Here is a 23,291-nt window from a genome sequence, read left to right as displayed (position 1 = left end):
GAAGGTCAGTAGTTCAGCAGTTCGAGACCTGAGTTGCCACATGACGGAGTGAGCTCCTGTCTCTAGTTCCAGCTCCTGCCAACCTAGCAGTTCGAAAGCAAGAAATTGCAAGTAGATAAATAGGTACCACTTCGGTGGGAAGGTAACAACGTTCTGTGCGCCTTGGTGTTTAGTCATGCTGGCCACATGACCACGGAAACGTCTTCGGACAGCGCTGGCTCTTCGGCTTTGAAACGGAGATGAGCACCGCAACCCTAGAGTCGGACTCGACTGGCTTTCGAGCAAGGGAACCTTTACCTTTACCTAATTCATAGGGTCACCATGACTCAGAAGTGACTTGGCACTTAACACACACACACACACACACACAGAGGTATTCACCTATAATTTGTAGTAGAAGAAACAGAAGCCTAATCTAAATAATACTATTCCCTAATCCAGCAACACATGTTTGCACAGGAGAGCACTGCAGAATCTTTTTGCCTCGTGCAAGACCACAAGGGGAGAGAGATAACAAAGGCACAGAAAGGAGCCAGAGAGAAGCTCCCAGCATAGCTGAATAGGCATCTCACACTATCATACATGATTCTAGGTGTTATGTACTGATATGGACATGTCTGGACATGTAGCGCTAAGGAAGCCATGCGGTCTAGCGCACCTTCAGGATTTAGAACAATAGCTGACTCGGATCCTAGTGCGGACCAACAGGTTTGCCTATGATGGACTCTTACACTGTAAATAGCCAATTACAGGAGTGGGGTGTGTACTGGGTGTTGTGTGCTGCACGGATAAAAGCAGGTTCGAACCCGGCTATTTAGTAAAACACTAGAGCTGAATTTTACTAATAAATATGAGCTGATCACTTGCTAACGCGTCTGAACCCAGTACATTATACTAGGACAAAGTGAAATTGAGCACTCTATAGTGCCCAGGCATGTTGAGTCGCCTTTACTCCAAAAGTTTGTTTCAAGCAGTGAGAAACAGAAGCAAAAGCACACTTTCTTGTTAGGGTTGCCAGTCTCCAGGTCATGGCTGGAAATCTCCTGAAACTGATATCCAGCTAAAAGAGATCAGTTCTGGAAAAAATAGCAGCTTTGGAAGGTGGACTCTATGGTATTATAATCCACTGAGGTCTCTCCCCTCCCCAAACCCTGACCTTCCCAGGCTCTACCCCCAAAATCTCCAGGAATCCCACAGTCCAGAGCTGGCACGCCTATTTCTTGTATTTATTTCATTTTTGCTCCATCCCCCCCCCCCCAAAAAAAAGAAAAAGTGTTCTAAGCAGCCAAGAATCCAGTATGAACAAAATTTATTATCACAAATACCTCTGTGACATGGCATGGGAGTTTGTGGGATGTCATGGGTCCAGTCATAGGTTTTCAGCCTAACCGACTTCACAAGGTGCTTGTAAGGATAAAACGGAGAGAGGGAAAGTCATGTTTACTGCTGTGAACTCCTTGAAGCAAGTGTCTTAAATAAATAATATTACTATCTTCCATCTCCAGGCTTCACTGTGTGTGAATATTCATGCCTTCCAAGAAAAACATCGCTCCTGCTCCTTCGTTTCGCCTTGCCCAAATGCCACACACAGAATATGGTGGTAACGCTCCAGCAAGGATCTGTTCCCACTCCAGGAATATTATTACTATCAAAGTTATTGTGAGCTCTTCGGGAAAGATTCTCGTAAGACGTTACCTGTGCGTGTGTTTGCTTTTAATTATGCCTTCTGCTTCTTTCTCTCCTGAGGTAACTTTATCCCCTTCCCTCCAGAAATTCATTTCAGATCCCTCTTCGCGCAGAGCTTGCACTCGCCAGGTCCTCCCCCTTCCTCCCCCCCCCCCCCCTTCCTTCCTCCTCTGCCGGCACAACAAAACAGAGAAGAAACAGTGAGGGCAACAAGGGAAGGGCAGCGGAGACTTCGGCCGGGGCGGGCGAGCGTGCGCAAACCTCGGAACGCGCATGCGCCCTAGATAGCGGAGGAGCAAATTCTGAAGGATAACCGATTCTTTGCCATCACACGCAGAGACGCGCTTGCCGGGCTCGACCATCTCTTGCGGCTGGCCGCCAGCCGCTCCCCCTCCCCTTCCATCATCATGGCACCTTAGCCGAGGAAACCGGCCACTGAAGGGGCGATGGGGGACGGGAGCCGGCTCAGCTCTTCGCTGGTGCTGGATCAATGTTCCTGGCAGGTCACCTTATACGGGGAGGTCTTGAAATGGCACAAGCTCCAGCCACCCTCGTCCCGCGGGGAAGGTGAGTAGCCGCCGGAGGCGGCGGCGGGTGTAGGCAGACCAGGCAGCTCTTTCCAGCGGCGGGGACTGAATGACAGCCAGGTGTGAAAGGGTTAAACTCTGAGCATGTGCAGAGCCCCTCTCGTTTACCCTGCCCCCTCGCAGATAACCACAGCCGCATCCCCGTGCATCTGGGGTTTTCACACAAGCAGACATAGCTTTCAGCTATGCATTGGGCCCTCCTTGTCCATTCATTTTATGGCTACAAGGATGCAAAGTCTTTCTGAGTTGGGAGGGGGATGTGCGGAGGGAGATAACTGGGGATGTTTGGAAGCCGGGCAACTACGTTGTACCCCCATTCTCCTACATAACTGCTTAGTGGGGACCTGCTCCATGTATCTGGACCACAAAGGCTGACCTTGGGATCAAATTTTGTCTGTCTTTTAAGGTGCCACAAGGCTCTTGTTTGGATTTGTCGAGACAGATTAACATAGCTGGACTGAAAGACAGACACAATTGTATTCCAGTATCAACTTTCACATGCTAGGCTGCAGCTGAAGAAGCAGGCTCCCCATCCATGAATGTTTATGCTGGGAATACAATCTTGTTAGTCTTTAAGGTGCCACTAGAGAATCCTCTTTGTTGCCATAGGCTAACACAGCCACTCCTCTGGTATTACAGGCTGGGGGAGAGAGTAAGGAGATGTCACTCAGGCAGCTTTTATCCAGATGGCTTCAGAATGGCCCAGTTCTTAATATAGTTGGGTATTTCTTTCTGCGAGTGTGCTTCAGGCCCTTCCAGGGAAAAGCAGGATGTAAGCAGTTCAAAATAAACAAATGTGTATTCTTTTAATCCAGTGTGCAAAACATTTGAAGCATCCTAATCTTAGGAAGTGGCCTTGCTTGTCAGCCGTGCTGAAATGGTGTCAGTACTTCTGAGAAGTTGCTGAGATGCTTCATAGTCATAATAAAGTTGTCCCTTCCCAAAGTCAATTAGAGTCTGCTGAACCTCCCCTTGGATGGTGTTTTAAAGGGAATCCCTCAAGATTTCTGCTGGGCTGTAGTTTGTATTCTCCTAGTATTTCCCTATCAGGGGTAACATCATTGTTAGAGCAACACTTTTTCTTTTTCTTTTCAGAAAGCTTTTTGTTCTTGTCAGTGTTCTGATGTGATTTAAAAGGCTATTCTAAAAAGTGATTATAAAGATTCTCCTCGTAGGTTGATGAATGGGGAACAACACTTATAGGACTTTGAACCCATCAGTTGATGGGTTTTAGTGGCCAGCAGCAGCCCCAGAGCCTAGTAGGAAAGCCACATATGCAATGTTTGTATCTTGGATATATCTGCTTATTAAATTGCCAAAGATCATTAATTGCATGAACATGTAATTATAGATTTGGCTTGGATGTCCACCATGTAAAATATAGCCCACACTCTCAGCTCAGAGAGCCTTCAGGCTGCCTGAATACTTGGGACAACAATCAGTAAAAGTTTGTTGAAGATTGTGCCAGGCTGTAGTTGTGAATTGTTCCTAACTGACAATCTGCCTTGCATCCCTGAGAGAAAGGCAGACTATAAACAACATAAATAAATAAAATAAACATATGGTCAGTCAACAGATTGCAGAAAGTCATTTCTCTAAGTAACACTTAAGAGCGACAAAGACGTAGGGTTCCCCCCCCCCACATGCATACTTCCAAGGACCTGTCCATTTATTGGATACACACTTGCACCATCTGGTTCACACACATTAAACATTTATGTCATTGGTAATTCCTGCGATCACAGGGGCTATGGCCACAGAAATTGCTTGCAGGTGACCATGTTGTGGGTCAGGTGGACATATTCTGGATCAGATTCAATTTGTAGGCAGCAGATCACTTTTTGCTCTGACCACCAAGGCTCAAATATCATCCCTGTTGACTTCTGAGTAGTGTGCTGTGGCTGCCATTCACATGCTACAGATCAGACAGAGAATCATTGCTCTGGACAACCAGGAATGCTTCTGCGGACAAAGCACATTTGATGTGGACCACTCCTTAGTCTCCTCATAGAGGTTGTATGTAGCTGTGTAGACCAAATACGACCAGAGAAATAGGTGAGATGTATTAAGTCAGTCTTATAATTTAGCAGTCATGGTCACTTTTGGCCTACAGTTGTCAGTTCTCGTTACTTCACTGTAGCAATAGAGCTGCAAGTATGTGGCCATTGATACCACCTTCCATTTCAACAACATTGCACTGAATAACTACATGAAAGTCTTTCTTTGACCACAAAATTATCTCAGGTCTTTCAGGAAAAGGAAGCTTGACAACATTTAAAGCCCTCCTCCTTCAGTCCCTTTTGTGCCACAGAACCTACTACACTTTCCACCCATGGGCTTTGCTTGGATCTCATCTCCACTCAAGCTACAGATTTTAAAGCTTCCGTGGTGGATGGATCTCCCTCAGCATCCAACTCATGGAGGTCCAGACACTGCACATTTGTTTCACCTGTGGACCTACAACATATTGTTATTATTTGCCATATGGAACTGCTCTCAGTGAGTTCTCTCTTCTGGGGTTTGTCAAGACCTCAGACATTGTGCTGATTCCACCTGATAACTTTAGATTTCAGTGGCCTCTCCTAGAAGGTATAGTTTTTGACTGGCTAGCAAGTAGCTGATCTCTGTTCAGCAAAGGTCATTTCGGGGGGGGGGGAACGTGGGGGAACGCAGTTCCCCCGGGTGAGGTGCAGGGGGCGGGGCACATGACGAAGCCCCGCCCCCTGCTTCCGGCCGCCCCGCTTCCAGCCCTCATTCAGCCAGGAGGAGGCAGGAGAAGAGGGAGGGTAAGTTGCTTCCTCCCCGCCTCTCCCCACCCCTGCCTGCCTGGGGCCAGGGAGGGCCTTGGCAGGGCTTCCTCGCACTCCCGCTGGCCTTGCAGGTCCACCGCCGGGCCCCTGATGTCAGGGGGTGTGGCATATGCTAATGAGTTATGCTAATGAGTTCCCCTAGCTCTTTTTCTACGAAATGACCCCTGCTGTTCAGTATGAAGGATGTTTGTACATCAATGGTCTCTGCCATGTGCTTCCTCAGAATTCTGCTAGCCCTGTCCTTTGTTTCTAATACCAAAGAGGTTATAAGTAATGGTCTCTGCCATGTGGTTTCCCATAATTCTGAGGAGGTCCTTCCCTGTAAGGGAAGCTACTAGAATTTCAAGACTTTTTTCAAGTGTTCCTGAAGCTAGGTTCAGTACAGGATTAGGCATTACCCAATCTGCAGAACACCCCCTGCAATGGCTATTCTTCCAGGTCTTATATTGCCTGAGTTTGAGAAATGTTCTTCAATTACTCTGTGTGCCACAAACACATATGCACAAGACACTCCCCCTCACACATCGAAAGCAGGATCTCAATCACAGCATTTTCCAAGCCTTGAGTTTAATACAAGTCTTAATTAGGATACTCTGTCAAAGTTTAAAGACTGTGTAATTAATTCTTTACCCGAAGTTATATGTGTCCTTGTAACACAGGCTGCACCCATCAAAATATCTCTTGAAAGAGCTGTCCCCTGGAAGAAGGCATACTGTGGTGCCTGGTCCAAACACTGGTTCTGGCACCACAAGCTTCTATTTGGAGTGTCACCAAGAAGCCTGTATTACTGTATGGCTGCAGGCTCTCTGCAACACAAAATGAGGTTTGGACAACCACATATCATACACCCCTACATTCAGGGGTCTCTGCCCTCCAAGTGGGCTTATGCTGCTTCCTGGTCCAATTGCTCCAAAGTGGGGTGCCTGCAGCATCAGCATGCATGAAATAGTATGTGGGCCAAATATGGCTTCTGGTACCAAAACCTCCTCTCTCTTTTTTGAAAAAACATTTTATTATTTTAACAAATACAGAGTTGTACAATATATGACCATTTTACAATATGTTATCAAGGGTAGAATACAATCAGCCATATTCATAGACTTCTCAATTGTAACTATCTTTTGGTAAAATCAGAACATTTTGTGGTTATTCTTTTCAACAATAAGCAGGGATTTACTTTCTTCAATAAGTTACAACTATATTGTGTACAATATCTAACAATCTTTTTACAGCCACTTAGATTTGCCCCTTGTAAGCTGCCCTGAGCCCGCTTGCGGGGAGGGCGGGGTAAAAATGTCTAAATAAATACATAAATAAATAAAATAATAACAATTTATTAATGAGCAGTATTTGTAATGTGACCAGGTTTCACAGTTCTCTCTGTCTTTAGCCATTTTGTCAATGAAGGATTAAAGAGATCACATTCTGTGCTTGCTCCATTGATGTATCTTGTATATTTTTCCAACATAAAATAGTCCCACACCTTACTATACTATTGCATTTTTGTTGGGGGGGATTTATCCTTCCAGTGTTGGGCTATAACTGCTTTTGCTGGGGTGAGCAAAACCATAATTAGTTCCCTGCGTATTTTGGGGAGGTGTTCTCTTTGATTGGCACAGTCTTAGGACAATCAAAAACCAAAAAACACTGTGACGATGTGACGCTAAACGATATTTCTTTAAGAATCGAAATTATACAATATCAAAGAGTGAACAGTTATAATGGTAAATGTAGACGGTGGTCTCCGGAATGTAATGCCATTTCAATGATAAATCTTCTGAACAAAGATGTGTGACATGTACTGTCTCTCAACAATTCATTTCTTCTGGTGACGTATCAAAATTTCATAGGTATCACTGATGATTCAACAATCATGATAGCTGTAATTTCTAGGAGAGCCTTCCATGGGCTATTGGCCTTGAGAATGTATGAAATTTTCAGATCCGTCAGGGCATGACTCAGTTGGAGGTAGATGTTGTATGGCAACGTCCCTGTTTGGGGGTGGGGCTTCCCCTGCCAGCCAGTGGCGGGCTGAAGCCATAACAGTTGGGGGTTTCCATGGCGGTTCTGGGGAAATGGCAACTCTATTCAACACAGAGGGGAAAAGTCAGGTGAAATCTGGGGTTGAAATTTCTGAAGTAACTCAATATAGATAACTCTGAGGTAAAACCAAGATATGTGCAGACTTTAGTTCTTATATTTCAAGCTAATGAGAGTTTCTTCAGTTGTTCACAGTTACTTAAATCTTTATGTTGAGAGGCTTTTGTTCCAGTGTTTTTCCAAACACTCCAGTACACTTTCATTGAGTATTCTCTGCCTCTTTTGGTTTCCAGAAGACTGTTGCACTCTTTCAGCACACTTTCTTTGAATATTTTCTGACTCTTTTGGTTTCCACAAGGCTGGTACACTCCTTCCAGTACCCAAACCCCTTATCTTGAAACACCAGTACTCATCTTGAGTTTTTAACTGACTATGGTTTCTACAAACAATTTCAAACCACACCAGACCAGGGATCTCTGCACTCTTCAGAGCTAACTCCCTGTTTGACTGGGTAGGGAAATTCTTCTCTCTCTAGAAGATCTATCCCCTTTCCTTGGTCCGAATGGCAGTTTTCGTCTTAACTATCCACTGGTCCTTGCTTACTGTCCCCAGTTCTCCTGTCTGTGTTCAACTGTTCTCGGTCAGAGCTAAATTCCAAATGAAATTTTCCTCCTCAGCATTCAGCCCTAAAGTCTCTCTCTGCTCAGCTGATGCTAACCAATCAGATTGCTTGGAGCAGCCTGTCACTCAAGGCTCTCTGGCTCTGTGAAGAATTAACCCTTCACAGTCCCATATCTGTTTATACAACACTTCTGAGCTTTTAAAAGTGCAGTCCATGCAACACACCTGGATAGTATTTAGATGGGAGATCACCAAGGAATACCAGGGTTGTGACATGGAAGCAGGCAATGGCAAATCACCTCTGAATGTCTCTTGTCTTGAAAACCCTATGGGGTCGCCACATGTTAGCTGAGACTTGATGGCAAAAAACAACAAATAATTTCTAACCACCACCAGAATTTCTCCATTGCTGTGATTCATTTCAGTGTCTCTGGAAACAGATAACTGATCATCATGAGGATCAACAATTCCTTGTCATTTTTCTCAATAGAACTGAACACGTTTCTTTTCAGAAAACACAGGTCCACATTCACTTGGCACGTTCATGTCCTGTGTCATTAGTATGAGATGTTACCACAGTTTGTGGATGCATAAAACTACTTGCATAAAGATTTAGGTGTGCACCTTGAGCTGTTATTTCTTCTTCATATGTATTAACCTTGCTTACATTATTATTGCTAAGTACACTATGCATGGTGGCCTCACAGACTGGAAAAAACTGATGTTAGCTGGCCAGTTGATAACCTTTGTTCACTGGACAGCAGAATGTGAGTCTTCTTACTGATACGAGATATTTCCACTTTTATACCTTTAGAATTGTTTTAGTTCTTGGTCCCCTTCTGTCTAGGGTTGCCAGGTCCTACCTGGCAGCCGGCAGAGGGCTCCCAGGTCCTTCCTGGGATCTTCTGCTGCACGTGCAAAGTGCACGTGGTGCAATGATGTCACCCGGAAGTAACATCATCACTTTGGTGATTATTTGAGGGGTGACGCTCTAGTTTTTGGGCAAAACTCTATGGTTTTTTGCCTTCCAATCCATAGTTGTTCCAAAAACTAGAGTGTCACCCCCAACATCAGCTACGCGATGACATCACTTCCAGGTGATGTCATTGCACTGGGGACATCGTGCAGCTACATCTCTGTTTGGGGGTGGGGTTTCCCCCACTGGCCAGCTGGACTCTGCCGGATCAAAGCCCTCAAAAGTGAGGGAACCCCTCACTGGGACCTGGGGGATGGGAGCCCTACTTCTGTCTTCATGCCAAAAATTATATAGCTGTTTCCTGGACTGTATGGTATTGAAATGTAACTTACTTGCTATCCTTCCCCAAATGGAAGTGGTCTTTCGATAGCCTTCTTTCTGTAGCAAAGGATACTTTTTCTAAGAAAGCACTTATGGTTTTGTCCTTTAAGATGAGACCATTATGTCTAGTTTTCCAAGGCATTTTCACAAACCATAGACAATGACAGAATGATGTAAATAGCCAACCCCACATATATGAAGATACACATTTACTAAGCTCCTGGTATCACTTTGAAAATGTAATTGTAGTACAAACAGCCATCTTATGACATGTATCCTAAGTTCTTTGAGGCCCAAAGTATCCCATGGATGCTTGCACAAGCCACATGGGGCTATCTCCCCAGTCATTGCACATTTCATACACATATACTCTCCCCAGTAGCAGGTGTGATTGGATTAGGTGTGATATGCCTACTACCCCTCTGCCAGTTTGGTGTAGTGGTTAAGTGCGCAGACTGTAATCTGGGAGAACCAGGTTTGATTCCCCACTCCTCCACTTGCACCTGCTGGATGACCTTGGCAAGCCATAGTTCTGGCACAGCTGTTCTTGAAAAAAGAGCAGTTCCTGTCAGAGCTCTCTCAGCCCCACCTACCTCACGGGGTGTCTGTTGTGGGGAGGGGAAGGGAAAGGAGTTTGTAAGCCGCTCTGAGACTCCTTTGGGTAGTGAATGGCGGGGTATAAACCCAATCTCTTCTTCTTCTTCTTCTAATCCAATCTAATCTAATCCAATCACACCTGCTATTCACATTCACCAGCTATCGTCATTTGGCATCTGAAATCAGTCCACTTTCCAATATATAGGACAGATGGACTCACATTCTAGCTGTATCTGAAGAAGTGAGCAGTGACTCACGAAAACTCAAACCCTGTCACAAATTCTGTGAGTCTTTAAGGTGCTACTGGACCCTTCTCTTTTCTACTGCTACAGACAGACTAACATGGCTACCCATCTTGATCAACACCACCAGCTCTTTAATGTTAGGCTTGATTTCTGCATAATGTGTACTCTCTTTTTAAGCGCCTGGGGAGGAATCGGGGACTGGACATTTTATTTTAGGGTAAACAGTACAAAACAATCTTGTCCACTGGCTGTCAGAAGACATTGCAAGTGACAAGGAAAAGCTGCCTAATATGTTGAATGCCCCCCAGCTTCCTCTTTCAAAGGCCTGAAACCACACCCCTAAAAAAATTATAGATCACCCCCAATTAAGAAGCCCTCTAATGAACAACTGGTGTCTGATGTCACTATGTAATACCACAAAGTTTAGGGAGAATCTTTGAGCATCACACCAGCATAGTTATGCCACTTCTGGTTATTTGCTGGAAGTGACATCACATCAACAGCCCCCCCTCCATCTCCACCCTTTCCCTCTCCTACTGGTTGCCCTAGGCCACACATGGATTTGAATTCCATTCATTCTTGGATGCACTTTCCAGTTGTCTCCCAAGCCACACTGAGCAAGAAAACAAGATATATTTGGACTAGTTAAATCCATTGGACATAATTCTATCAATCAAAGCTAGATTTGTGCTTCATGTGGCAAAACGGGGACCCACCCTCAGCCCTGGGAGACTGAATAGCCATTCTGTGGCTCGCAAGCCCCTGTTTTTGCCTGCCCACCCTGCCTGGTGGGGCTGTTTCCTTCCTCTGTTGCTGCTACCACTCTCACTGAATTGGCAACGCCTTCCTAGAGGGACAGTGAGACCTCTCTGGCTGATTCCCCAACTCGGGAAAGGCACTAACAGGCTTTATAATTAAAAAAGATTTTAACGATGTACAAGTTATGCACAGAAAATAAACACAGGCACTTCAACACAACCTGGGCAGAAAATAAACACGATCTAAACGCAATTCCTCTGTCCTCTACACACACCCTCTCTACCTCTATAGTGGGTGGCTGCAGGCCAGGATTTGCTTTCCCCCTCCTGTCGTTGGAGAGAAACTCCAGCCCTCCTCAGGACTGGTCACCAATACGGCTAAACCTCCTGGCTGTCCACCACGATTTATAGTGGCCTGGACTGACCACGGAGTGTTGGTAGCAGGAGTCCCACCTGTACGCACCCCTTGAAGCTGCTGTTCAGGCGAAGGCCAAGACTAAAGAACTCCTCTGAGGGGTCAAAGCCTTTATCTGGCTGGCTCCGCCCCTGGGGTGGGTCCATACCGTGTTTCCCCGAAAATAAGACAGTGTCTTATATTTATTTTTTCTCAAGAAGACACTCTAGGGCTTATACCACAAATGCATAGAAATCCTGCTAGGGCTTATTTTTGGGGTAGGTCTTATTTTCGGAGAAACAGGGTACTTTCCCGCACTTTTCCCCTAACGCTGCTGGGAAATGTAGGCAGGGAGGTATGGCCGTTCCATTGCTCCCTATGGAGCACCCCCCCCTCCAGAGGACTACCCAACTGGCAGCCATTTTAACATAAACTGCTGCCTCTGCCTGGCAGCCGTTTCGTTACACTTCATATGAACCATATCCTCCAATTAGTCACTTTTTATCATGTGGTATTTACCTGAGGCCTAAATGCGTTTCTACATAATGATGTGTCAGATGAAAGGGTCTTTTGCTTTTGGCAAACTAATGCCCTGTACTGTCTTCAATGAATCATGGTAGGATCAGAAACAGCCTTTTCTGAGGCATAATGTAGTGTTTGTTCTCGGTGCTAAGAGAAGAAGAAGAAGAGAAGAAGAGATTGGATTTATTGTGAGAAGCCGAATTTTGATTTTTAAATATGCAGACACAACACTGTTGCATATCATTGTTTCTCAGTGTAATCTTCCCATTGGCACCATTTCTAATTCATTAGGTCTGCTCTCCAAGCCCCAGCATAAGTAAATATTTTTTGTTCTGTTTCTCATTTTCAGCTCTGGCACCCTAAGGGAGCTGAGCCTTCAATGAAAGACAAGGCTGTACTTCTAAAGTAATAACAATTGTATTCACAAGGGAGGGGTGTTATTTCCATTACTGTTTATGCAATTTGTACTCCTCTTCAAGAAAATCAGAGTGGGGGACACAAAGTTCCATGGAGGTCTACCTTTAAGGTGTTGTTCCCTTAGATAATTGATGAGCCTTGGATGTGGCGACATCATATTTTTGATTGCTCTTCTGCATTTTAAACTCAAGATATTGGAGGGTGTTTTCTAATTTTACTCAATAATTTACTGCTTTTGTACATTGCTTTGTATGCTACAGAGAATGCAAAAGTAAGTTTCAAATGTACCAAATACCTAGACCTGCCTAACTTCAAGGATAAAATCACATCAGGATTCTTTAGCTGAACAATGAAATGTATTTTATAAGCAAAGATCTTTGGCTCGTGGGGAGGGGAAAAACAAAAACTTGTAACTTCTGCCTCTGAATGTCAGGTAGTGTTGCCAGGCATGGCAACCAGTGAAATACTGGGGGGAGGGGCCATAATGGGGGAGGGGTGTTTCTGTTTCAAAATCAGAGCACCTACATGCCCCAAAGCCCCTTGGAAAAACTAATAAAACAACAGCCCTGCTAATACTTAAGCCCAGAGATATTTTTACCGTATGCCTGTCTAATTCTAAGGGCACAAAATAGAAACTTTACCAAAAACAAAGTAACACACCTATCATTGCCAGCCAAAAGATATAACAGATGATAATCATGTGAACAGCAAGGAAATCTGCTCAATAAAGGTAATATAGATTTAACCCTTATAGATGAATAAAAATAACTAAATACAAAATGAGGCAAAGTTTCAGTACAGCTCTATCACAAGCACATGGTCTCCAGAGGTTGCTACTACCCTTGCAGTGACCTGACAATTCTGCAAGTGGTAAAGTATTTACTCTAGCCAAGAAAAAAAGGTTGACAAAAAATTGGGACTGTTAGAAATGTAAAATGCCTTCGTAAAACAGGGGAAAGAGGGGCTGAAAAGCCCCAGAAAAGGGGGGAACAACATCAACAAGAGTTTAATACTGTCAAGACACCAATCAAATAACAGAAAATGTGAGTAGGGGAACAATGTCTCCTGCTCTGGTGGGGAGGGCAGGTAGGGCTGCCAAGTTCCCCCAGGGGGCGGGGATTCCCCGCCGAAAGGGCCCCCAATCTGCTGGTCTGGATCTGGCCAGTGGGGCAAACCGCACCCCCGAAGTGGCCAGATCAGGCCAACTTGCCCAGCGCAATGATGTCACCCAGAAGTGACATCATCATACTGGGCACATCACCGGGTGACGCTCTAGCAATTACCCTGAAAACTCTATGGTACCATAGAGTTTTTAGGGTGATTGCTAGAGTGTTGCCCGGCGACGTGCCCAGCGTGATGACGTCACTTCCAGGTGACATCATTGCAGTGTGCGCATGCTAAACCCCAGGACCGGGTCCCCCCCACTATACCAATTAAGAGACTTGGCAACCCTAAGGGCAGGGTATACATTGAATAAATAAATAAAATCTAAATTAATAACCTCCTCATCTAGTCTCCTTGGTGATTACAGAACCTTCTTTCTAATATTTGGTATATCATAGAAGAGAAGGACAAACTGACACTAAACTCAACAGCTTATCCTCCATTAAATTATCCCAAGATCTATGTGAGTTAAACTGAGTCCATCTTAAAAGCTCTGGTAAGGCCTCACAATACAACAAGAAGACTTTAAATTTTGTTGCAGCTACCCAACCCAAAAGAGAAATATGACTAAAATCAGTTCCCAGCAGTAAATCAGAATTTGTAATGCATTTAGGAGCTTGCAAAAGAGTACACAAAAGGAAACCTGCACCACCTAAAACTGCTGAGATCCAAATAGGGACTCCATATACGGGCTGTCCTTGACCAGGGCCGGCCTGGTGGAACTCTCTGCCTATCGACATCCGTGCCCTGCAGGACCTAGTGCAGTTCCACAGGGCCTATAAGGCAGAGATGTTTTCCCAGGCCCGTGGTTGAGGACAGCAATGGTTCGTCATCCAGCCTGGCTTCCTCCATCCCTCTTCTCCCCTACGAGGTAGGATATAAATTGGCTTCAAGCGCCATCTGGAATAGTTTGGAATTGTATCAGTACAATTGGCTTTATAGTTTTAATTGTCCTAGTCTGATTCTAAATGTATTAATGAAATATTGTTTACCACCCTGAGCCCTCCAGGGGGGATAGCGGTCTAAAAATTAGACAGACAGACAGATGGGATTTTTGCTTGATAGACCTTCAATACCATAGAACAGATTGACCACTGGTAGGGGATGGCTATCAGTGTGATGTCACTTCCAGGGAAAACCTGGAAATGACGTCATGCCTCTCTAGAATTTACTGGATACTCTATGGTAAAACCATCACACTATTGACCTGGAGGCCATGTTTCTAATTTTCTTTTTGCTGCCACTCCAAGCAGTGGCAGGAAATGAGAACTGGGGTGGGGAATCCTCCACCAACATCATGGGGTTGACAACCCTCTTGTCAGGTGATACAGTACTGGATTAGATGGATCAGTGTCAGGCCTTCAGAGAATCCACTCTACACACAATATTCCTTAGTCAGGTTTATTGTTAAGATTTGGACTTCTGTCAAGGTGAACACCTTTGTCAGAACTGGCAAGCAAAAGCAAGGGATCGATAATCAGGGAAGGGGTCCCACCCCCAGGCACACGTCACACCCACAGAGGCGTTACTAAAGGTCATGAAAGAATATGTGACCCAACTAGCCATGTTCATAGTCTTATCTCTCCCAAGGCCACGTCTCCGGCTGGAACCTGGGAATGGGCTGGGGGATGCTTCAGAAAAGAATTACGAGCGGCACCTCCTCACACCTCCTTACGCTCATTCTCACACTCTCCCCCCTTATGAATGTAGGCTTGAAATTGAACTTGTTCGCCCTTTATTTGGAAAGACTTTATCTTGCAAGAATATGTTCTACCCTTCAGGAAATAATGAATTGTACTGGATTTAACCATAGAATGAGAAGAGACAATTTCTGAGATGTTGATGTTTGGAAGAAGTTCTTCTTACGAAACGGAAGTTTAACTCCGGAGAGTTTCATCCATCTGGAATTACATAAAAGATTGTATTATATACTTTGAATTTATGAATTTCTGTAACTTTGAAAGATTATAAGCGCTTTTTGCATTATCTACAATTTATTTGTTATTTGTTGTTGGCTATATGAGCTGTACCCCCTTGCATGTTAGGATTACAAAAGCAGCATTAGCAATATAGGCAACCATACTATAATCAATAAACCAAAAATTGGTCCGAGTCTGACAATCAGTGCTCTGACTCAGACTGATGCAGGATCAATGATTAATCTACAATTAAACTCATGAATGTTCAAGCATCAAAATTTTTTTGTCTCAGCCCTGTGGTGAGAGAATTCTGAATGTTTTTATTTAAGAATATCTATTCTAAGGCAAGGCAGGTGATCTGCACCACAGGAAAACTACATGCCTTCCAGTTATGATATTCAGGCAAATCTAGCTTTCTTCAAATCTGCTTCTTGATGAACCATTGTCTAATTGGTTTGCCTTTCATCAACTATATCTTTCTGACATGGGTGATATTGTTTTTGCAGAGAGCTTTTCAGTGCCCACCACTGAGATTATTGCTGTGGAGGAAACAGAAACTGATAAGAAACAATCTAATGGTCGAAAATGGCACAAAATGGCAAAGCAGCATGCTTTCACAGGTAATTTACCTTCTAGAATTTTGTAAGGATCACGGAGATGGTGAATGTGTTTTGAATACCGAAGCCCTATATAAATGCTGTTTAAAAACAAACAAACAAATGTAATCCTGTATGGTTTTGCAACACAAAAGAAGGGGCAAAAACCGAACCCTAAAATGGAATTGGATACCTAAAAGGTACAAGTATAGATAAAAAAATTAAGAAAAATATATCTCTATTAATACAGTGCACTTTAAGAGTTCATTAAAAACAAAATGGGCCTTTGGGCCATAGAGGTCACATGCTGTGCAGTACACATTGCATAAAATACAGTATACATTTAGTAGCACTGATTGGAATCAATAAACAAATAAAATCAGACCAGACATGTTTCAGCCAAAAAGGCCTTTGTCAGTCCCCCCAATTTAATATCACATGCATGCTATATAAAGGAATTTGTATTGGTTTATTGGTTCCAATCAGTGCTACTAAGCATATACTGTATTGCATGGTATGTGTACTGCAAAGTGTGCTACTAAGAGTTTACTGTACTATATGCAAAGTGTACTGCATAGTGTGTGACCTCTATGGCCTAAAGGCCCATTTTGTTTTTAATGTGTTTTTAAAGATATTTTTGTTTAATTTTTTAAAATCTTTGATTGTACCCTCAACCTTTTAGATATCCAGTCCTGTATGGTTTTAACATCAGACTGGATGTGGGGTAATACACTGTATTGTTTAGATCTATTTTATTGCAATTTTAATAATTTAACTGGTTTCCCCTCAGATGGCTGTGGCCCCGCCCCCAGCATGCCCGGCGTCATCACATCACCTCCGAGTGATGTGCACACCGGGGTGGGGATTCCGCGGCGGCAGAAATCAGGCCTCCAAAGCGGGGGGAAATCCGCCCCCCGGGGGGACTTGGCAGCCCTATGTTCATCCTGTACTGGATGAGCTATACTTCCTTTTAAGGGTCTGGGTCACACCTTGGAGGGTGCTTTTAGCTTCAGCTTTGCCAATTTACCTACATGGCATCCATAACTTTTAGCATTTTTTACCAAATCCGATTGACATGCCAGCTGTGCCCTTTTCAGAAAGAGATGGTCTACCCACTCTTATGTATACTGTTGGAATATCTACCCTGGATTACTACTGTGAATTGTATGTGGGGTTGCCTTTGGAGGGTTATCAGGAATTTCAGCTGGTATACTAGAGGGTCATTTGTAAGTCAGAGCAGAAGATGTTGAGTTAGTAGACAAATTCTATAATGACAACTTCCTGCATACATCGAGCTGACTTCAAAACATAGTTTAGGAAGCCAAATCTGTCTGTGATGAGAGAGCAAATATTTTGAATTCTTTCCAGTACTTTGTGAATGAATGTGAAAGAGCCAGTTTGGTGTAGTGGTTAAGTGCGCAGACTCTAATCTGGGAGAACCGGGTTTGATTCCCCACTCCTCCACTTGCACCTGGCTGGATGACCTTGGGCAAGCCATAACTCTGGCACAGCTGTTCTTGAAAAAGAGCAGTTTCTGTCAAGAGTTCTCTCAGCCCCACCTACCTCACAGGGTGTCTGTTGTGGGGAGGGGATGGGAAAGGAGTTTGTAAGCCGCTCTGAGACACCTTTGGGTAGTGAAGGGCGGGGTATAAATCCAATCTCTTCTTCTTCTTCTTCTTCTGAATGCAGGTTTTACCTTTTATAATAGTGATATATAAGAACAACATCCTGGGTGGCTTGAGATATCTTTTGAAACACAAAAGTACATTTTTATATGAGTTATTCAATGTATAATGATAACCTGACTTATGAAGAAGACCCTTCCATAGTCCTTCATATTGAAAGCCATCTCTGGTATAGAAAGTCTAACTAAGGTTGCCAAGTCCATCTTCGCCCCCAGCAGGGGGCTTTGGGGGGCGTTCCTGGAGGGGGCCGGGCATCCCCGGTTTGGCAGGGGTCCCCCGCCAAGCCCCAATACCCACAGCCACACCTCTCCCTTCTCTCTTGAGAGAGAGGAGGGAGAGAGGTGGCTGCGGGCCACACACGCAATCTCTGCTTGAAGATCGGGCGCACGGGGAAACGCCAGCTTCCTGCACTTAAAGGGGCTTCCTTTAAGTGCAGGGAGCCAGCGTTTCCCCACGCGCCCTATCTCCGCTCGAGATTGTGTGTTCCCCGTGTGCTTTGTGTGTGTTTTGCTCTTTTCTTCTTTTATAATAGAAACACCTTTCTGGTTGAACTTCAGCCTGGTTTATTTTGAGAGTTCTCTAAGGGAACAATCCCTATAAATATTGGTGAAGATTCCTTAGTTACCCCCTTTCACTTGTCTCCAATTACACTAATTTCCCCAATTAATTAGGAGACTACCAATGTGGATAAGAGATTAATAGTGGCTCACACAGGCATCAACCTGTACTTCTGAGTAACATGAGTACACACATGTGTCTCAGAGTACAGACATAGGAAGGCTTCCCCAGAGCAACTCTTGCAGGAGTGTGTGTGAGTGTATGTGTGGTACTGTGTGCATGTCACTAGCAAACCAACCATCTGGGTGGGAAGCTTTGTTTCATTTCTAGGCTTGTGTCATTCAGCCACACCTATTGGCCCACATGTTCTGGAAATTGTGATGAAGTTTAGTAGAATGCAAGGGACTGACATGTGGCTGATTCCCCAACTTGTCCCCATCTTGGATTGGGTTGGTTTTTGAAGTCAGGAAAAGGATCCCTCACAGACTTAGGAAACAGAACAGCTGCCCCTTTAAAATCTAGGGGTTCCCTAGAATCGGCTGCAAGCCACCATTTCATGGTAAAAGGGAGGACCTCCCAGAAAAGGCAGTACAGGAAATATTCTAAATGAATATACGTGCTAACGGCTATGATTATTGTATTTGAGCATATTCCCAACAAATGTGTGTGAAAATCCTTTATACCTATCTCCATCTCTTGGTCTTTTTTCCTTCTTCTTTTTTTGCAGTATATTATGTGAAAAGGAAACGACCTCACTGCTGGCGGTGCAAGGAAGCAACATTTTGGTGCGATGATGAGCAACTTTGTAATCAATGGATACAGGCACTAAAAGAATTACTTGACTCACAGAGTAAGTTTTGGATGATGGAAATCATCCATGCTGTCTTGACGAGAATTAAATACAAAGCTGCTGTTGCCACTTAATGTAAAAGCAATGTCTGCTTAGCATTTGGGGGCTCCTACACTTATTTTGCCTGCAATAAACAAATACTGCATCACTAGGACTCATTGCCTCTTTCTGAATATTACCCTTTGGCCTGTATCCTCCACTGAGCAAAGCTGGAAGCCTTTCTCCAGCTGAGGGAGCATTCCCCCTACTCAACTGGCTCTTCCTCTGGCAGAAGAGCCACTTAGGTTGGAGGAAAGCTCTCTGGTACGTTTGCCAAATCCAGGATGGGAAATTCCTGGAGATTCAGGGGTGGCTGTGAAATCTCGTTGCCAAGGGACAACACCATTAGCCTCTGTGCCATTTCTTGTGGGTCTACCAGGGCCTTTCTGGGAAATGGGATGCTGAACTAGATGGAGCACCAATGCGGTCAGCAGAGATCTCCACACATTGTTATTCTTAGGTGGAGCTCTGGGTATGGTAAGGAAGCTATGTTTGATACAAAGGAGAATGGCCCTGGATGCTGAATGAGGGTTCCCTACTCCATGTTGGGAAATTTCTGGAAATATGGGTGTGGAACCTGGGGAGAGTTGTCCTGGCCTGGCCAGGACTAGTCCTAGGGAAGCCCCCTCCCAGCAGGGGCGCCTTACAGATATGGGGACACCTGCCAGCCTCCTGTACCCCCCAAGACAGCTGGCATTGGGCTTCAACCATCCCGAGCCACTCACCAGGATGAGGAGGGAAAGGGTCAGCAGCGTTGGTAGCAGGTCTGCAGCGGGGCCCAAGAGAATGGCAGGCAGTGGTGGGGATGGCAGTAGGCCCGCAGTGGGGCCTGAAGAGATGGCAGGTGGCGGCAGCAATGACCGCGGCTTCCGTGGCAGGGCCTGGAGAGGTGGCGGGTGACAGCAGCAACAGCAGCAGGCTCACAGCGGGGCCCGAAGAGGCGGCAGCGGCAATGGCCACAGGCCTGAGGCATGACCCAAAGGGGCCTCCCTGGCCCCAGGAATGGGTGGGGGAGGCATAGGGCAGGCCTTGGCCATGCACAGCTGTTGCAGTGGCAGGGCTGGCAGCCGGGGGAGGAGGAGGCTGGGACGCCAGCCAGCAGGCCTGGGCATTCAGCCTTTTGCTGGCTCGGCAGCCCTGGCCGAAGACCCGCCAGGAGAGTCTGCAGAAGGGTGGGGTTGGCTGGAGGACACTGGCTCAGCTTCCCTACAGATATACTGGGGGCAGGGGCAGGCCGGAGGGAGGGTGGGAAGAGGCAGCGGCCAAGGAAGGGGAGAGGTATAAAAAAAGGCTCCAGGAGACAGCCAGGGAGGATGACCTGAGGCTCCAGCCCTAGACCCAGAGAGAGAGCTCAGTGTGGTTGGCTGAACCCAGGGAGCTGGTGGAAGGAAGGTGACATAACCTTCCTCCTCACTCACAACTGAGGCAACTCCTGCCCTCCCCCCCCCCACTTTTGGGCACCACCAGCCAGGAAAAAAGGACCGTCAAGCAAAGGCACGTGCCAGGACGCAGTGGCGTCTGAGAGGAAGTCGGCGGGAGGCAAGGGCACCCGTGACAATGGTGGAGTTTAGGGAAGGGATGGAGCACAGTTGGGATGTAATGCCATATAGTCCACCCTCTAAAGTTGTCCTCCAGGGTACTGATCTCTGTAGTGTGCAGATCAGCTATAATTCTGGAAGAACTCCAGGTCCCACCTGGAATTTGGCAACCCTACTCCTTCAGCTGGAGGAAGGCATGACAACCAATATATTCAGCAGAGATATATGACAGTGCATTCCCACTCTTACCCTCTGCTCCTGGTCCCAATGGGAATATGCAGTTCTGAACATTCATGTACCTATTTTTTAGCCTGCTGACCTCCAGAGAAGTCTAAAAGGTATAGAATATTTGTCACAGGTTAATTGTAGTAACTGTTCTCTTTTTGGTAGAAAAGATACAGAGATTCCGTGTGTGCCATTTGTGCAGTACATGTTGGGGGTGGGATGATTTTCATAAATGGCTGCAAAGAGGGTTAGGAGGTTTTTCCCCTTCCTCAGCTTTTAACTACAGCTTCAGAAGCTGTTTTTCATCAAAAGAAAATATCAGAAGACCAATTCATCCCTCTTCCATGTAATATTCCATTCAGGGTCTGGGGGGGTGGGGAGAAAGAAATGAAGGTTGCAGGAAAGAGCAGTAGCACAACCACTGTGTGCCTTGCTGCAATGGCGCATTACTGCCGAAGTCCCTGCACTTTCCACCCCTGCAGGAGTATCTTATCCCTCCAATGAGTCCCACCCCACAGCTTGAAAATGTAGGCAACAGATGCATTCTTAGTCACTCATGAAAGCACCCCTTGTGGTGCACTGGGTGGCCTAGGTCTAAAAAGTCTTCTAGATGTAAGAGCCAGGGTAGAGTAGTCAGATGAACAGAACACTAGAGTAGGACTGGCGATGAGCCACAAATCTAGGGTAACAGTGAGCTAGTCATTCTCTGTCACTCTAACCAACCTCATAAAGTTATTGCAAGGATAAAATGGGTGGGGAGGGCTGAACCAGGTATTCAACTTTGAATGCTTTGGAGGAGAGTGTGACAAAAAACGGAAATATATAAATATATCCATAACTCCTGTTGACTTCTATATTTAATAAAAACATGGACCCTTATCCATTTCTGGGTTTCTTTTGCAAACTCAGTAGGAAAAAATGTTGAAGTTGACCCTAACTTGATAGTTAAGAAATTGGAAAAACTGACTGACTGAAGTGGGGAACTTTTCCTTCTCTAGCTGTTGTATATCTACAACAGCTAATGAACTCCTGCCGTGAAAGCCTTCGACAACATATTTCCCTTCTCTGTTCTAATAATGGTAGCATCTTCTCCATTTTAACAGAGGCTTAAAATGCCCTCAGTGTGCTTGTGTTATCATTGCAGTGTTACATTTTTGACATGCATTAGAAGAATTGAAGATCAAATAATCCTCTAACTTTAAGCCTCTCTGTATCCTTTGTTTCCTCCCCTTGGCAGCCTCTAGACCAAAGCACTTGCTTGTATATATTAATCCATTTAGTGGGAAAAAACAAGGGAAGAGAATATATGAACAAAAAGTCGCTCCACTGTTTAGTCTGGCTTCAATCTCCACAGAAGTTATCGGTGAGTCATGCGATGTGACATGCTTCTAACATTCTCTAAATGTTAGGCAACGAGTTCCTTCAAAGCAGCATTATGTCATGCGCCCTGCAGAAATATCCTGTATGGATTTGGCATAAAGAAATATAATGGCAGTTGATTTCCAAATGTTTTAACTCCGTCCCTTGAATCAAAAAGCAGTCGTTTTCATGGAGGAGGGCTTAGCTTGTGGTCTCAGGCCTTGTAAGACACAGTCCAAGGTTGTCGCTGTATTTGAGATTTAAAGGTTGGAAGGCGATAGCTGTCAATCAGTTCTCTTGACAGACAAACCATTTTTGACAGTTCCCCCTTTTCTATAAGGAAGCTGGCTTCTAGCAATACTGCTATTCAGACCATCTAGCAGAGAAATGTCCTTTGCTGGGCAGCTGAGTTTTTCCATCCAGTTTCCTCTCAGTGCCGATTAAAATTCTGTTTCCCATTTCTGAGCACGACTATGTTTTGAAGTAGCTCCTCAAAGTAACAAATGAATGAATGGAGATTCTCCTTCCACTCATTTTTGTTAATTTTATTGGTGCCTAAGATATGGAGCTTGAACACCCCAAAATAGTCAGAGCTTGGAAGCTAAGTAGGGTCAGCCAAGACTAGTATTTGGGTGGGAGACCACCAAGGAAGACCAGGGTTGCTATACAGAGGCAGGCAATGGCAAACCATCTCTGCTCATCTCTTGCCTTGAAAACCCCATGAAGGGTCATTCTAAATTGTTGCTACTTGACAGAACTTAATTATTATATATCTCTATATACGTAATAATCCAGTTTTTGAGTGGCAACATTCCATGCTCTCCCTCAGCCATTGGCCCATCAGCCACCACTCAAGAGTACTCACGTGCCATTGGCTAGGTGCTGGGTCTGCTCCTCTTCCCCACCCACTCCACCTTCAGCCACTGCGCCCTGTCAGAATTACTGGCAAATGGCTTTCTCTCTTGACGAAGACGCTTTTCCTGTCTGGGACTAACTTTCCCCCCAGTGGCTGTTGGTAGGTGTCATGAAATGGCAGTTACCTGTGTTTGTAAGATGGCTGTGGTTATTTGTTTAAAATGTTCCCCCATAAGGTTTAATTGAGCAGTAGTTCCAGAGAGGGGCCTGCAGGAGTATCACTCACTGGGTTGAATGGGGCTTCCTCATCTGCTGGCCTACAGTTCCCAGCTGCCCCAAGACCAAAAAGTGCTGAAAACAGGGACTGTCCCAAGGCAGTCTTCGCCCCTAGGAGGCAGCAGAAATTCAGCCATTCCACAGTTGGCTGGACTGGGGAATGAATGGAAGTTTCCCTGCTCTCTTGGGCTACAGAGAGAGGCTGAAGTACAGGTGAGCCCACAACCTCCAGAGAATAGAGTATTGTGTGTAG

At 45.1% G+C, this 23,291-nt stretch overlaps 1 protein-coding gene across 1 annotated transcript in view; it reads left to right on the top strand.

The window, feature by feature from the left end:
- Positions 1-2,004: 2,004 nt before the first annotated feature.
- CERK (ceramide kinase) overlaps positions 2,005-23,291 on the top strand; it is a 60,193-nt gene continuing 38,906 nt past the window's right edge. Inside the window, exons 1-4 of the mRNA XM_015413492.1 lie at positions 2,005-2,253; positions 15,564-15,677; positions 18,624-18,746; positions 21,786-21,911. Coding sequence (XP_015268978.1) covers positions 2,133-2,253; positions 15,564-15,677; positions 18,624-18,746; positions 21,786-21,911 — 484 coding nt within the window. The 5' untranslated portion in view covers positions 2,005-2,132. The remainder of the gene's footprint in view (positions 2,254-15,563; positions 15,678-18,623; positions 18,747-21,785; positions 21,912-23,291) is intronic.

This window comes from Gekko japonicus, unplaced genomic scaffold (assembly GCF_001447785.1).
Source record: "Gekko japonicus isolate JY-2015 unplaced genomic scaffold, Gekko_japonicus_V1.1 scaffold168, whole genome shotgun sequence".
In the NCBI taxonomy this organism is placed as follows: Eukaryota; Metazoa; Chordata; class Lepidosauria; order Squamata; family Gekkonidae; genus Gekko; species Gekko japonicus.
The sequence above is the reverse complement of the archived record's forward strand: the minus strand, read 5'-3'. Positions and strand labels throughout refer to the sequence as shown.